The sequence below is a fragment of the Lineus longissimus genome, chromosome 3, assembly GCF_910592395.1.
Source record: "Lineus longissimus chromosome 3, tnLinLong1.2, whole genome shotgun sequence".
Lineage (NCBI taxonomy): Eukaryota > Metazoa > Nemertea > Pilidiophora > Heteronemertea > Lineidae > Lineus > Lineus longissimus.
In genome coordinates, this window is record NC_088310.1 from 23,598,366 (window position 1) to 23,613,103 (window position 14,738).

At 39.5% G+C, this 14,738-nt stretch overlaps 1 protein-coding gene across 2 annotated transcripts; it reads right to left on the bottom strand.

Annotated features, from left to right (window-relative positions):
- Positions 1-1,991: 1,991 nt before the first annotated feature.
- LOC135484278 (serine/threonine-protein kinase Nek9-like) lies at positions 1,992-14,663 on the bottom strand. Of its 2 annotated transcripts, XM_064765595.1 has the most exons (20): positions 14,486-14,663; positions 13,970-14,147; positions 13,676-13,731; positions 13,317-13,493; positions 12,994-13,043; positions 12,638-12,719; positions 12,191-12,360; positions 11,795-11,981; positions 11,572-11,640; positions 11,177-11,309; positions 10,642-10,842; positions 10,215-10,423; positions 9,815-9,923; positions 9,393-9,554; positions 8,924-9,148; positions 8,538-8,683; positions 8,228-8,326; positions 7,857-7,937; positions 6,968-7,021; positions 1,992-3,166 (listed from the first exon to the last, which is right to left on the bottom strand). In XM_064765595.1, exons 1-20 carry the CDS (start codon positions 14,633-14,635, stop codon positions 2,981-2,983), a joined length of 2,724 nt encoding a protein of 907 aa, XP_064621665.1. In that variant the 5' UTR covers positions 14,636-14,663; the 3' UTR covers positions 1,992-2,980. The 2 variants fall into 2 exon arrangements, with proteins under 2 accessions (XP_064621665.1, XP_064621666.1); XM_064765596.1 differs by lacking the exon at positions 1,992-3,166 and having other exon boundaries at positions 7,808-7,937.
- Between the last annotated feature and the right edge of the window lie 75 nt (positions 14,664-14,738).

The window sequence follows — 14,738 nt, forward strand, 5'->3', positions numbered from 1 at the left end:
GACCGAAAACCATGCTGGCAACGAGCCAAGTTAATGATAAGAGTGGTGCAAGCACGACGGCTTTATGCCAACGTAATAACCTCTAGCGGCTAAATATGCCACCGTCATCGGCAATGCGTGTCGTGAGTGAAATATTACCCTTTCTCTGCTATATTGAGAATTTGGCTCCTTGCCAAGATAATTTTGACCCACCCCTATTAATGCAACACTAAACAGGCGTTAGGCTATATCACATATGATTATCTTTACAAAATTTCTGTAGCTCATGCTTGTGACAACGGATCAGCTTAGGGAGGGAGAGGATCAGATGGAAGGGTTTTTTCACATGGAAGAGTTTCAAGACATTATCAATATATACATGGGAAAAAGATCACCCGTCTGGGCAAATAAGATTTTATTCATGAAAGATGACTTTCTTTTCTTTTCTTCTCTGATCAATTTCATCATCAGCATCACGAACTGAAAGAACGCTCATTTTTTTGTGGGCTTTACCATACCAACCAGCTCCCGTGTAATCATTTTCTCGGGACGAGTATTCTTGTGATGTTAGGCAGTCGATGGGTCACGATGCACAGCACCATGACTGCACCCAAGAGCATATCATGTACATATTTTCGGATAGGCCTACGAAGACCACGAAAGACGCACACTACGATCATACATAGGCGACAGCATCAGTGAAAAAATGCTTCCAAAAAGTAGACAGCAGTGTCACCCTTCAAAAGATTTTTATAGGCCAACTAATATAGGCTATACTGTCACGATGCTATTTTATACTGAGCCGGTTGTTCACAAGGTGTACAATACGTGTAATAGGCCTATGAGAAACAGGCGCACCAAAACCGGCTAATGGCGTTTACACAGTACACGTGTACATTGTCGGAGCTATTTTATTCCTCCAATGACCACTCCGGCCAGAACACAGAAAAATGTGATACATGCTACAAATCCGCATCGTTCATGTATGACCCAAGTGGACCTCCACACCTTTACAACCACACGAGGGGAGATAAAATTCCGAATTGGTGTACAAAACTACGGTCAATCCAAACCGACCTGAACCCTTCGAGCGCTTCAGCCCTACAGGCGGGAAATCGCGGTGCACACGTATATATAGTATAGACGGTGCTGCCAGCTTTTGACAAACGAAAGAACTGAAATAGTTGTAAATTTGTTGTCGGTCCACCAGGGGTTATGTTACGAATCAGTTTAAGCCCTGCTTAGGATTCACCAGACTATTCTCCGTCAGTTTGAAACTTAACCAAACATCTTTAGTGGCCCAAATCGAAATTTTAACGTGCCGTCTCGTCTGTGAGGATGCAATACCGAGTGATCATGATGAAACTACTGCAGCGCGATCTACCCTTAAAATCGGAACTAAACGTCTCCCGACGAAGACAAGGTTGGCCAGTAATGTGAATCTTCACACTGGTACACTTTTGAACCAAGCCTGATGCCCTATTGTCGATTTTTTTCTAATAGAAGGATAGTTAAAGATAGGCCTATCAGTCATTATCTATCATGATTGAGAGTCATTGAAAACTTGGGGTGGGCTACAGCCCCCCTCCAGACATCACAAATATGGGATTAAAAATGACCCATTCTGGCCTCCAAGCAGAGTCCATAATCAAAGGAGTCAATGAGGCCATGGAGAGTCCATAAAGTTAAAGAGAGACCAAAGTGTCAAATATGTCTCCGGTTATTTCTGCTGCATGTGTAGATTTCTTCCCTATCTTCCAGGATTGATTACCTGGGATTAATTACCAAGGGGACTGATTCAGATCTGCTCTTTCTGGATATCTTATGTTTCATCAGTTACAGTTCATTTCATGAGAGCATGATTGCAGAGGGTCTTCCCCAGGATGAATGATCAGCCTCTTCTACTACTTCCTCAACAGTTTCCATTGGCCTAGCAACAACACCGAGTGAAACCCTTAGGAGAGACACAAAAACTCAGACTTTTGTTCACAGCTGCACTTATATATTCAGCTTCTAAAAGTTACATTAGAAAGTGGAAAAACTGTTTATTATAAATTTGGGTCGATGACTGCTCACAAGTGCTGCAAAATAGTGTTTTCAGGCCTACTACACTTCCGAACATATGACAAATTAAGTGCTGCACAACATCACATCACGGATGCTCTACATCCTTGGTCACATTGTAACTTGATCATGATGGGTCTGACACAACCTATGCCTTCATACATCACTCAATTTTTCATGTGATTGGACGTTCATCAGACGTGAAAACATAATTTTTTGGCACTACAAGCACTTTCGCTTGGCTTGAACAAAAGCAGTAAGTCCTGAAGAGACACTCAAAATGTGGATCAGACAGAAAATCAAATGGAAAGCCAATAGTAATATCGACGGAATCTTACATAATATCTTATTCACTTCTTCATCATCATTATACCAGCAATCACTGCTAATGGGTACCACTTTTGCCGCTCCTGAACAATTTCTTCAGCAGAATCATAAAAATATACCAAAATCACTAAAATGTTAATTTTTTCAATGCAGGACGGATCGATATCATAACTGTTGTTATATATTCATAAATTAGAGACATCATTAACAATGATAACAATCTGTACGATCTATTGACACATATAATTCACAGATAGCTTCTTTGTTTAACAGAAAAGGATTCCAAAAAACAACTTTCCTTACCTGGATATAACATAAGCATCCCATCTGTCCTAAACAACGCAAAAGTTTTCTTTTTCTTGATGGTCATGGTTTATTTTTGCTATCCTGCCTGTTTATTGGAGGTATAGGCAAGTCAATATTTTAAAGTACAATAACCAAAGCCCCAAAACAAACACATTGGCAGTGGTGAATCTAGAAGTTAGGGAAAGAAGGGCAGTTATCCCTAAGGATAATTATCCTGAATTGTACTAAAAATAAAATAGCAGTTTTAGACCTATTTGGTTAGCACAAATCCACTGAACATTTCTTACATCATAACCCCTTTAAATCAGACAAATTTGGCTCCAGCAGAATCTAGAAGTTCAAGGATGTCGTGACCTATGGATGGGAGTGTCCTTGATCTTGACCTCTGTAAAGGTTGTCTATCATCAGGTGCCTCTGTCACTTCACACTCACTTTTCCACCGATCTATAAGGTTCCAAATCTGATCAGTCAGGTCAGTTTGATGATCACTCTGGAAAGACATACACAAACAAAGAAAATGTCAAGAAAATTCATCTATTTCATTTCAAAGAGAAAATGATTTATTTCTTTTTTGACAAATCAATAGGTAACTTTTAATACCAATCCGAAAGTTTTACCTTTCACACTCTGTGACACTGCTTTTAAAGTCAATCGAATGCACATACTAATAAACTTTTAGTTCAAAATCTATGAAACAGGAGGCACATGGGACTGGCGCTCAGCTGTTTGCTACAGTATACTCTTACTTGCAACTTGCTCTTGGTATGCATGTATACATTATGTACATTTCAGCAATACGCTTGGCAAGAATTCAATGTGTGTAAAATATGCATTAGATACATGTACTTGAACAGACGCACAGCGAGTACTTCAATTTCTGAAGATGATATGTGAAAATTCCCCTTCACACTTCATGCTCACGCACCATTGACATGTGAATACCTCACCCAGATGTTCCTTGATTTCCTAATGGAAATTAGGCACAAGAACACTTTCACTTCTCTGGAATGCGCCGTTAAGCCCCCCAAACCTCATCAATATTAATGATTGTTGTTATTGTTCAATTAGTATCCTTAACCCTCTTGCAGATGAATAGGCTGATTTGTGATCACATTTTCACTCAAACTTAGAATAACATGAGATCTTGATATCCAATCTAAATCTCAGTAGATAGAGAGCAATTCTGCTCATGGCTGGGTTCGAACCCACACACTCGCAAATGAAGGCTACACTGCCAGCACCAACATTCAGTTTAGGTATCTTTCAATAAGAACATGATCATGCGGTGTGACATAATCAGACTTGAATAATGGAAGTTTATGCACAGTCCTTGACTGATGAGTGCGGCAAACAGCAGCCAAGTGTTTGCACTCATATTATGGCCTCACTATATATGTTGATGTTTCAATATTTCATGGAAACTTCAGTTCACCATGTCAATAGTGCTTCAATTATCATCCACAGCTCAAGGCTGCTTTTAAAGCATCTATTCTAGAGGAAGAAAGTGGTATTTTCAGGGATGACCCAGGATGGGTTAAATATTGCTGTCGGAATTTTGGATACCCACCCTTATCATCACCCTCATAAAATAATTGCCAAAGTCATATTTTCTACTTGGCTAGATATTGCCTGGCCCAGGTGGTGTTTCTCTACAATAAGTAATTATCATTGCACTTGTTTGACTCTGATGCTCCATGGGGTTGATTTGTATGAAACCTGTCTCCCTCAGTGCATCCTCAATTGTTCTGTTCACTAACTCGGACTGTTTTTTTTTATATTGGCGTCAGTTAAACAGAAGTCAACTCATCACATCAACTGATTCAACTGGTGAAAAGAAATACACATGCCCTGCACTCAAGTAGAGACCTCAATGACCCAGTGTCACTGATCGTATTAGTGACGAACCAAATTCTAGGTCTACCCCTCCCTCCCCCACCTGCATCGCAACTCATTGAGATATCAGGTCGCTGATCAGCACCACAGACCAGACAAATTGCATTCCCTCTCCATCACATTTTGCCCTCAAACATTTGATAAACACAGAATTCTCTATTCTTACACTGCTACAGTTTATCTATGGGGAGGACATTCCTCATTGAATAATTTTACAAATGAATAGTTATTGGGAATTCATGAAATAAGCTATGAGCTATTCTTGGCGACACCTGCAGCAAAAGATTCGAAAATTTATGCAGAAATGTGAATTAATGTAAGTTAATGAGAGAATAAGGTGCATTCAGTTCGTCATGGGGGCGGGTGAGTTTGCTCCGACTGACTTTGGCCCATTTTACTCTCGACTTCTTTAAGTCACTCATGTGGAGAATTAATGATTATAAGAAGAGTAGAAAAACCTTTTTGAGTGGTTATTAATCAAAAAGCAACATTAAAATTGAATCATATGTATTCTGTGCATCAAGAAGTGCTTTAAACTGTTACCTAAAATCAATTAAAACACCAAAAGCACTTTGTTTGAAAAACATTCCTGTTAACACTCAAAGCTAGGGAAAATACCAAATCTCGTCAATTGGCAGAAAAAGCGTAATGAAGATTTATTCCTATTGTATTAACATTTGAACTAAAACAGATCTAAGCTGGGTATATACATGTACATGTACTTCACGCCTGACCTGGCATTTACCCATCATGACAACTATCATATCAGGTTTTTTAATGATTTATGAAAAAAATGTACTCTACAGCCTAATGTAGGCAACAGATGTGTTATTGATCATTATTCCCAGGCAAAACACAACAATAAATTATGTAAAATTCATAAAAGACAGCAATTAACAGTGACATGATGTCAATGGGATTAGTATAGGCATGATAGGCAACAGATTTTGTTTTGTTCATGATATTTGACAACAATCATAAATTTGGAATGAGGGCGCACATCAGATTGTATTTCTAACACTCTAAAAGTACACATAGCCTCTAATTAAAATTGATTCTAAGCCACCAACAATCGGTTATCCACCTCAATATGATAAAAAAACCACTGGTAATAAGTTCATTCATGAATTATGTACCCTGTTGCATGTAAACTACTTGGCGACTAGAAGGGCGAGTTGTTTTTGAACGCATCAAATGCGAAAATCATATTTGTTTACAGACCACAATTCAGTTTCCAAGGCCTCCCTGTACACTATGCATATCTAACTTTAAAAGTACACATACTCTTCAAATTTCATACTAAACTGGGTAAGTCACCTGACAACTTGATATTTAATGCTCCCTCCTGGCTTTTTCTGGTTCCTTCGTACTTTAAGGCACATCCAGTAGGAACAGTACAAGCTACACTCTCTAAACTGTAAACTTAACATGGAAGCGAATTGATCTGGCAGCTGTGATTTTTGCTGGAAGGAATACCTAGAATTTCAAATCATAGGAATATTGAAATACTGTCTCTGATTATCCAATGGATATACAATACAACAATTTGTCAAGCACTGGTGGTGTTTTTTGCAAAAAGGAGAGCATCTGATGGTGGAGTGGCAGACTAACCATACCAACTTCACCGTTCCTTCAACCAGGTATGAATTGTTTGCAGCAACTAGCTGGTATGAAAATAGTAAGAAAATTAGCAATTTTTCTTCATAATCGATGTGTTTATTGATAATGAAGTGGTGTATAGCAGTAAATAGGCAGTACTACAAAGCGTTGAAATAATTTCTTAGGCCTGACTAGGTCAAGGGCAACATTCTTATGTCTAGCAGGCAGATACCGGTCATTTGGACCCGTGACCATTTCAGCCGATGGGCCAAAACAACTTCTGGTCATGGGGTGAAACAACAACGCACTAAAATGGTAGTAAGCCTAACAACAGGGACAAATTGGCCATGGGCAAAAATGAGCATACACTTTGGAGGCACACTACAAGAAGGCCTAAAATCATAATAATAGAAATGGAAAATCTAAACAATTTCTCTGGACGAATTAATATTATTTTGTAAAATTTACTGTATACATGTATATGTATTTTGAACAGTTGCATACACACAGAAGTTGGTTTGATGTAAAAATATATCTATGGACTATTCAAAAGGACATAAAAAGGCTATCACAGAGCTGTACAAACAAGCAAAAACTAACACAAAGCAATTTCTTTGACGCAGAATAGGCAGCACTGTCCAACTAGGTAAAGAAAACACCACACTTTTCCATGGCAACAGAAGGGCAGCATTCTCCAAGGCAAACACATGCAGAAGGTAGCATTCTCCAATGGCAAGATAGAGGGCAGCATTCTCCAAAGGCAAAGGAAGGAAAAGAATCTTCAGGGAATTTGACCAACCTTTGTTTGTAATGCATCGATCTGATCAGCTTGAGATTTGACAACATTTTTAAGCTGGAATAGATAAGAAAGATATGATAAAAGAATTGCTCACTAACCAAAGCATCGGCTCATATTGATCTACATGTACTATTACAGACAAGGCCATGGTCATGCTGTTGTGGGCTGTTTGCATGTTCCACTCCAACCACATGCTTGCACTATTGACCCAACTTCCAAAAGCTTCGTACCTCTTGTCCTCTCTTTGAGAATCAATATGTCAACAATTGATGTGGAGGATGCAACCTTGGACTGTTGGCGTTGGTAACCAGTGGCTAACTTGAAGTCTCTTCCTATCTAAAGCACAGATCTCAACAAGATGGTTGAGTGCCCAATTTATGGCTGAAGCCTCAATATATGTGAATGTTAATTGATTTACGATCAGTATAACTAAAAGAATCTCAAATATGAGTAATATAGACGTAGAATTCTCCTTGTAAACACATGTCCTGAAGAAATATCTTCAAGTCAACATTCTTTTAATTTGATACATATACCATGAGATCGTTACTTGGAGCAATTATCTAAAGCAATAAGCACTTGAATGAATAGAGTTCCCCAAGCTGTGTAAACATGTCAATGCCCTAATCTGACCTGACCAGCTACAATGAGAACCTATTTCAAGGTCTCCTTAATAACTCGATGTCTATGAAAGTATCCCTTAGGGAGTATGAGTATGAGTATTGAGTATGAAGATTTGCACTGAATTTCAATTGGATGAAAGACTTTATTCGTAAACCACACTTCGATCAAGATGTGAACAGATGATTTCAACCTGCACCAATTATGAATTTGTTATACCGAAAAAGTTCAGCGAAACTTTCTGAGAACTGTGGATTTTCGTTATCACCTTCTCATTTTCCTCCTCCAGTTCTGAGATTCTGGCCATTAATTTGGAGATGCTCAATGCTTTATTATCATCACGACTAGTCTGAAATGGAATCAAAAATGGAATCAAAAAAGCGAGTTGACAGTCTTGAGAGTAATTTTATTGCAACATAGGAGCAGGGTGGTGAAGTCTTTGACTTTTAATCTGAAGAATAAGGGCTGAATTACACCAAAATCTGATGCAATGTTTTTTCTAACTACGAAATAACTGTACTTTGCTTGCTCACTCCTTTGAAACTGACACAAGGTCCATATTATGTGTACCTCTATGCCAATGCCAAGGCACTATTTAAGACCTCATTCAACTGAGAAAAATAAGCAACCAACACTCACCATGGTTCTGCTGTCCCCTGAATCAGGCCTTGACGAGTCTGAAGATAGCTTTGGAGATTCTCTGGGGTTGATTGGAATAAACTCAGCATCTTCCAATTCCTGCAAGTACATGTAGTTTTTACTACATCAATTATATATACATGGACGGGGGATTGAATTCAGTCTAAAACAGTGCAAATATCTCCCTGACCTGCTTGTTCACTGCTGTGTCAATGCTTAAAATCAACAGCAGTGGACGGTTCAACTGTCAGTTAAACCTATTCCTTGAAAGAAACAGAGCCTACAGTGACATCTGGCATGGTATATTTACCATTTTAAGCCAAGGAGGAACTGAACTTTCTGTCATGCTTGGAATTGGTGAATCTTTCTTTGGCAACAGACTCCGGGGCAGGTTGGCTCCGTCATCAGGATCAGGAAGAAATGCGCTATCAAGTTGATCCAGAGCTGTACTTGTAACTAAAAAAACACACAATCAGTTTACAGCAAGACTTTCGGGTCAGTAAAGTCCCCTAATATGGAGAAAGTCCATTGAGCAATTTACCTAAGGTCACGTGTCTTTGAATATGCCAGGAGTGAGACACTTTCAAATTGCAGGCCTTTTTAAACAGCCGTGTAGAGCTGCATCATAAGATGTTTGTGACGTTTTCCTTGAAACTTTCAAAAGGTGTTCAAGTTCACATAACTATCACGACTCACCTTTAAATGCAGAAGACATTGTCCTGATTGTTTTCTGGTGAAGTATTTTCTCTGCTATTATGATAGTATTCCAGTGGCAACTCGAGATGCCTGAAACATCATGAAGGGCACCAAAGATGGGTCTAGGTATCATGATACATTGACCATTCGGCCCTTTGCCCCTTTCAGAGTGCTTGCCACCAAGACGTCCATTTTCTCCGTTACCCCAAGAGTAGATCTGATTATCTGGAAAATAATAGGGATAAAGATTGTGAGTCGGATATAAATAATACACACAGGATCAGACTAATTTTGGTCAGATTGGTCTATTAGGACCAAGTGTGAGCCGAAGTTGATTGCTGACTCAATAAACCAGATTGTTTTGAGTATCTAAGCTATTATTGAATCATAAAGAAAGAAAAAAAACAAAAATCTGAAGGACGTATGTCCAAACAGTAGTGGCAACAAAATAGACAGCATTATCTCCTACCTGAGGTTGATATGACAGTGAATCCATCTCCACAGGCCACCTGTTCCACAACTAGGCCTGTCAACATACCACCAACGACATTCACACCGGACTTCTTCTTGCAGTCACCAACTCCAAGCTGACCATACTTATTGGAACCAAATGTGATCAGATGACCATACACTGTATAAGAAGGAAAACAGGTAGTTGGTATACAATCGAATTAGAGTCCAAATCTACTGACACTATGTACAATGAGGGAACAACTGGTCGCATGGTTAAAGGTATCTCATAATCCAAACATTGTATGTTTGATACCCAACACACCACATCACCTGTGGTCTTGAGGAAGTCACTCTACCTCGATTGACAGCCCTATGAATGAAACATAAAACTGAGCCTCCTTGCAGACATAACTCAACCTCTTGAACAGTTGTACTTACAGTCTATAACAGCAGAATGTGTGCAGCCGGCAGCCACTGTGACAATGTTATATCGGCTTAACGGTTTAACTGTTGAAAATGTCTTCTTCACTGGAATGTCATAGGAGATCTGAAAGGTCAATAACACAACACATCTCATAAGCATATCCTGGGAAGATGTCCAAAATTAGCGACTGTCAAATAGGAAAGACATTGGCCTGAGGGAGCTTGCCAAGACGACCAGATTTACGGACAACTCTGAAGAACTTCTGACTTTAGCATCAGATTGAGAGTAACTGTTTCGTCTACAGGCTGCATGTTGACATAGAATCACTGGGCCATAACTAAACCTTCAACTAAGTGTTCCAAAGCATCGGTATAAACACATCAGTGACAATAAAAGCATTCAGGCCAACCTTACCTTGACTTTCCTCTTTCCAAGTCCAGCTGCAGCATTGTTGAATCCCAGCTTGTTATACTCATTGCTGCCACATGCTAATACCCTCCCAGACACAGTCAACAGGAATGTCCCATCTGCACCGGCACACACACTACTGATAACATGTTTTCCCCTCATGCTGACTTTCTGCGGCTCAAAATGATCATCTTCACTACCAAGACCAAGACGACCTGGAGAAAACAATAGACAACTTATAAATATAAATGGTTCTCTGAGCATATTATTTCAGTTCACCATTGAAGCTGATATTGAAAAAGAAATTGTACAAACTTCACAGACAAAATGACAGCACTTTCTGCAACGGTTTTGAACTAAATGTTTGGAATAACCTTCTTTCTCTGAGGTCATGCATAGCATCCTCATTTGCACACAGAGTCTTAGCACTTACCAAATTCTCCACAACCCCAAGTGAAGACGTCCCCTTCCTTGGTCAGGGCAGCCACATGGGCAACACCACAAGATATCTGAGACACAGGGCGACTAGTAAAAAAGTTGATTGGACTAAACTCAAGGACATCATCTTGTTCATCTTCACCGAGGCCCAAGCAGCCATAGTAGTTGGACCCGCATGAATATAGTTCACCATCATCTACAAAGCCAAGATGACAATACTAATTTCTAGGTTATAAAGCTCAAACAGTCATAACTATTTGCTCTAATAGTCTTGGCACGAGCATGTTTTGGCTATTGAGATACAAATGTCTTTTCAAGAAAAGACTAGGACATGTGTCAACAAAAAAGTGACATGTAGGTAACTGGACCAAGGTTGCACGCTGAATGGTTTAAGTCAGGATGGTACACTGACTATCAAAAACGAAACACTCAGACGAGATGGACAGCTCAATTCCTATTCATACCTTCCTAAATTTTGAATCACACCACAACATTTTATCACTCCAATTTGATGTTGACTTTGTACATACCTGTCCTGCAGACAGTAAACTCCTCACCACAACCGACCTGCTCCACACCATCGAGGCTCTGAACTTTCTTTGGTACCCTATATAAGGCAGTGTCGCCATGACCTAGTTGGCCTACAAGTTGGGTACCACCTTGCTGAAAAAAGCAAATTGTTTGAAAATGTCAAGTACAGGTAGCGAGGAATGATACTTTTGAACACCTTGTTGGAAGGAAAATTTGGGGAGGTCTAAAGCTATAGTCATGTTTCTCATTATATGAAGTCTCTTGTTTGCCCCTGCTCAGACACTACATGTACACACACGGAATCTTCATTTTAAGCCTCATTCAACATTCTTCAAAGGTAATTCCTTATTACTTCCAGAATATAGTGTCACATGTAGGATGTAGTGGTACTTACTGTGCCAGCCCATGTATAGAGCTCTTTCTCAACTGTAACAACAGCAAAGTGAGAGTGACCAGCTGCAACCTGAATAGGAGAGGTAAGTTAAAAGATAAGACATGGACAACCGAACAGGGCCAGTTTTCACAGAGCATCTGAAGACTGCCCTGTAATTGAAGGGTCATGATTCTGAGCAAGAAGAAACTACTGCAACAGTAGACTGGGATACAAAGAGTCATACCTGTAATGCTCCTTTCCCCTCTTTAAACATCTCCAACTTTTGCGGTGTGGTCTTACCACCTCCCCAGAGGTGAACTTCACTTTGCTTGGCCTTCACAACTGGAATTGTCTCCAATATAGAAGCCTCTGAAACCATACGTTTTCTCTTCGCACCAGTGTTCAATTCTGTAACTTTCATATTGATGGCTCTGAAACAAATAAAAGACCTATGAAAATACTTCATTAGGGAACTCCAGGTTAGTGTCTGATGTGTCATGAAGAGATAAAGTTCAGGAGGAAAGGGTGTCTCATGAGTCAAGTCTGGCTTGCATGGCCCTTTTACTATTTAGCAGGGTGACACAATGATTAAAAAAATTTACTTCACAGTTTCTCACCACGTTATTCAAAGTAAACTTACGTAGCACACTTTTCAAATATGAGACTTTTCAATATTTCTTCCGCAGTTGGTCTTTTAGTTGGATCCTTGTCAAGAACACAATGAACAAGATCTCTCATTTCATTGGAATATCTGGGATCGATTTCTTCAAAATGGCCACCAACAATTTCATTTGCTAGCTTCAAAGGATTCTGAAACAGTGATGTTCATGAGGGTCACTTCTGGACTCTAAAGATGGAAATCAATAATCTTTTTGACATTAGGTTTTTGCAAGAACGGGTACAATGGGGGTGAAATCCTAATAAATAAAGAAAACTATCATCTACAACCATTAACTTCTGACAGGTCAAGATGTGTCTTCTTATCCATTCCTCATTGGGGTTGGCTTTTATTCAGATTCTCGGGAGTGAAGATGTTTAAAAGAGTAAATTGATGATTTTATTCCCAATCTCATCAAGGCATACTGACTGTGGCATCAAATGTTTTAGTGAGGGTTAACAGCTCATACAGGACACAACCGGATGCCCAGATATCACTCTTCTGGTTGTATCTGAAAAATCAAGTAGTTTTTGCTCATAAGGTGGTTTATCCCTTACAATCTTACAACACTAGAGAAAACCAGATACTTCCATTTCCAAAACTGAGCAGGAGGCTACACTGTTAGTGCTGTGCAAGACTTGAGACCATTTCGATCTCTGTTCTACAAGAGACCAATTTTTGAAGCCCAAAGGCATTGTCAGTACTGATGTCATGACTGTGTTCAAACCTTCTTTGATCCTCATGAAAGTCAAGCGTATGGTGATTAATGGTGGGGAAAAACTTACTGATCCCCTCTAATAAGCTCTGGTGACATGTAATATGGTGTCCCAACATACTGAAAAAGAGAAAACAATAAGTGTCAAATTAAGTGTCACACAAAGAAAATTAGCTATCAGTTTCACCAAATCACAACCAGCAAAAAGACTGCAATAAAGCTAAGGTGGGTGCAACAGGCAGTCTCATATGATCTTTTATCCACAAACCTCAGCATTACCGATATTTGACAGCAACATAAATACATGTATATATCCATGATTGTATTTGTAAATAATTATGGCTGTGGTATATTTTTGCTCAGGATAAACACCAGAAAAGTAATTTTATTTACCGATTCTGCCATTTCGTTCTGTGTTTCCAGCATCTTTGAGATCCCAAAGTCCCCGAGTTTGATCAGCTGTGACTTAGTCAGGAAGATATTCAATGTTTTGATATCCCTGTGTAGAATGCCATACTGGTGTATGTGGACAATAGCAGAAGCTAGCTGGAAGTAGTACCATATCACTGTCTGAAAACCAAATTGAGATGATTTAGTTTTTGTCACATGTGGACACAAATTTGCTACAATGTTGGAGAGAGTCATTGCCTTCACCACCTGATGTATGCACTATCCACCAGCAAGTGTCCACATCTTATGAGGTTATGAGCCACAAATCTTTAGAAGCAGGCCTAGGCCTATTAAATTCTCACCTCTTCATCAAAAAGCTTTGTCTGTTGGGCATTGATCTTTTGGTACAGATTACCACCTGAAATATAGAGCTGTAGGCTAAGTCCTAATAAATTAAATGAAAGGGATTTGCGTTAAAAAAACTTCTTAGCCTTTCATGAAGACTTTAATCTGAAAAATTGATGTACATGCCTTTTTATTCTTTTTTTCAAAACCAGGGACTTTCTGACAGATCTTTCTTAGTCTTGCACTTTTTCTTGTCACCACATGACAATGCTATATTTCCTTGTCAATGGACAAGACCAAAGGAAATTTACCGTTTGCATATTCCATTTCAATAAGAAGCATTTCTCCATCAAGAAAATGGTTGTAGTATGTGATAACATTGGAATGATTTAGTAAAGACAGGATGTCAATTTCAGTTTGCGCATCTCGTCGTTCCTTCTCAGACAACTTTGCTAGGTCAACTTCCTTCCATACAACAAGAGAATTATCCTGAAAACAAGATAAAATCAAGTCAAACCTTCGGAGGAAGGTGGAATAGGCCTACTCGATTGCCAGTTCAAGAGTTCACTGGCATGAGTGACGCTCATTGGCTTTCATGGCCCACTGTGGGAGCCATGAACTGCCCAGCATTTTAAAGAAGACAATGTTAGGTCCTGCAAGGTACCCCCACCCCCCACCCAAACCCCCACCACCACCATCACCACCAATATATGAAATTGAGACAAAGTCACAACCATGACACTGGTAGTTATGACACAACCCACCAGAGGGCGATACCATCAAATAGCTGTCATTCTGAACTTCAGACCGTTTTTAACATGCTTTACCTCAGTTTTCCTATAGAGCACTGCTTCTCCAAATGCACCCTTTCCAAGTACTCTCACTGGAATGTAAGATGCTTCTTGCGGGCTTTCGGGGAGTGGAGAGGAGGCACTTTCATGGGATAAAAAATCCCAAGTCGCCTCTTCGTCCGCCATGTTGTAAATAGAATTCTGCGCCGTCTATCGATAAAAATAGTAAGGAGTTTTTCATTTCGTCCAATCGCTGGCGACCTTTCAAAATCGAGGAACCAATGTAAAA

What these genes read in the sequence shown, in the direction of transcription:
- LOC135484278 (XM_064765595.1), bottom strand. Translation starts at nt 14,635, where the DNA reads ATGGCGGACGAAGAGGCGACTTGGGATTTTTTATCCCATGAAAGTGCC. An exon ending in TCTATACATGGGCTGGCACA is followed by an intron (nt 11,310 to 11,571) that starts GTAAGTACCACT and finishes TGCTTTTTTCAG; the next exon opens with CAAGGTGGTACCCAACTTGT. An exon ending in CAGGGGACAGCAGAACCATG is followed by an intron (nt 7,938 to 8,227) that starts GTGAGTGTTGGT and finishes ATTCCATTTCAG; the next exon opens with ACTAGTCGTGATGATAATAA.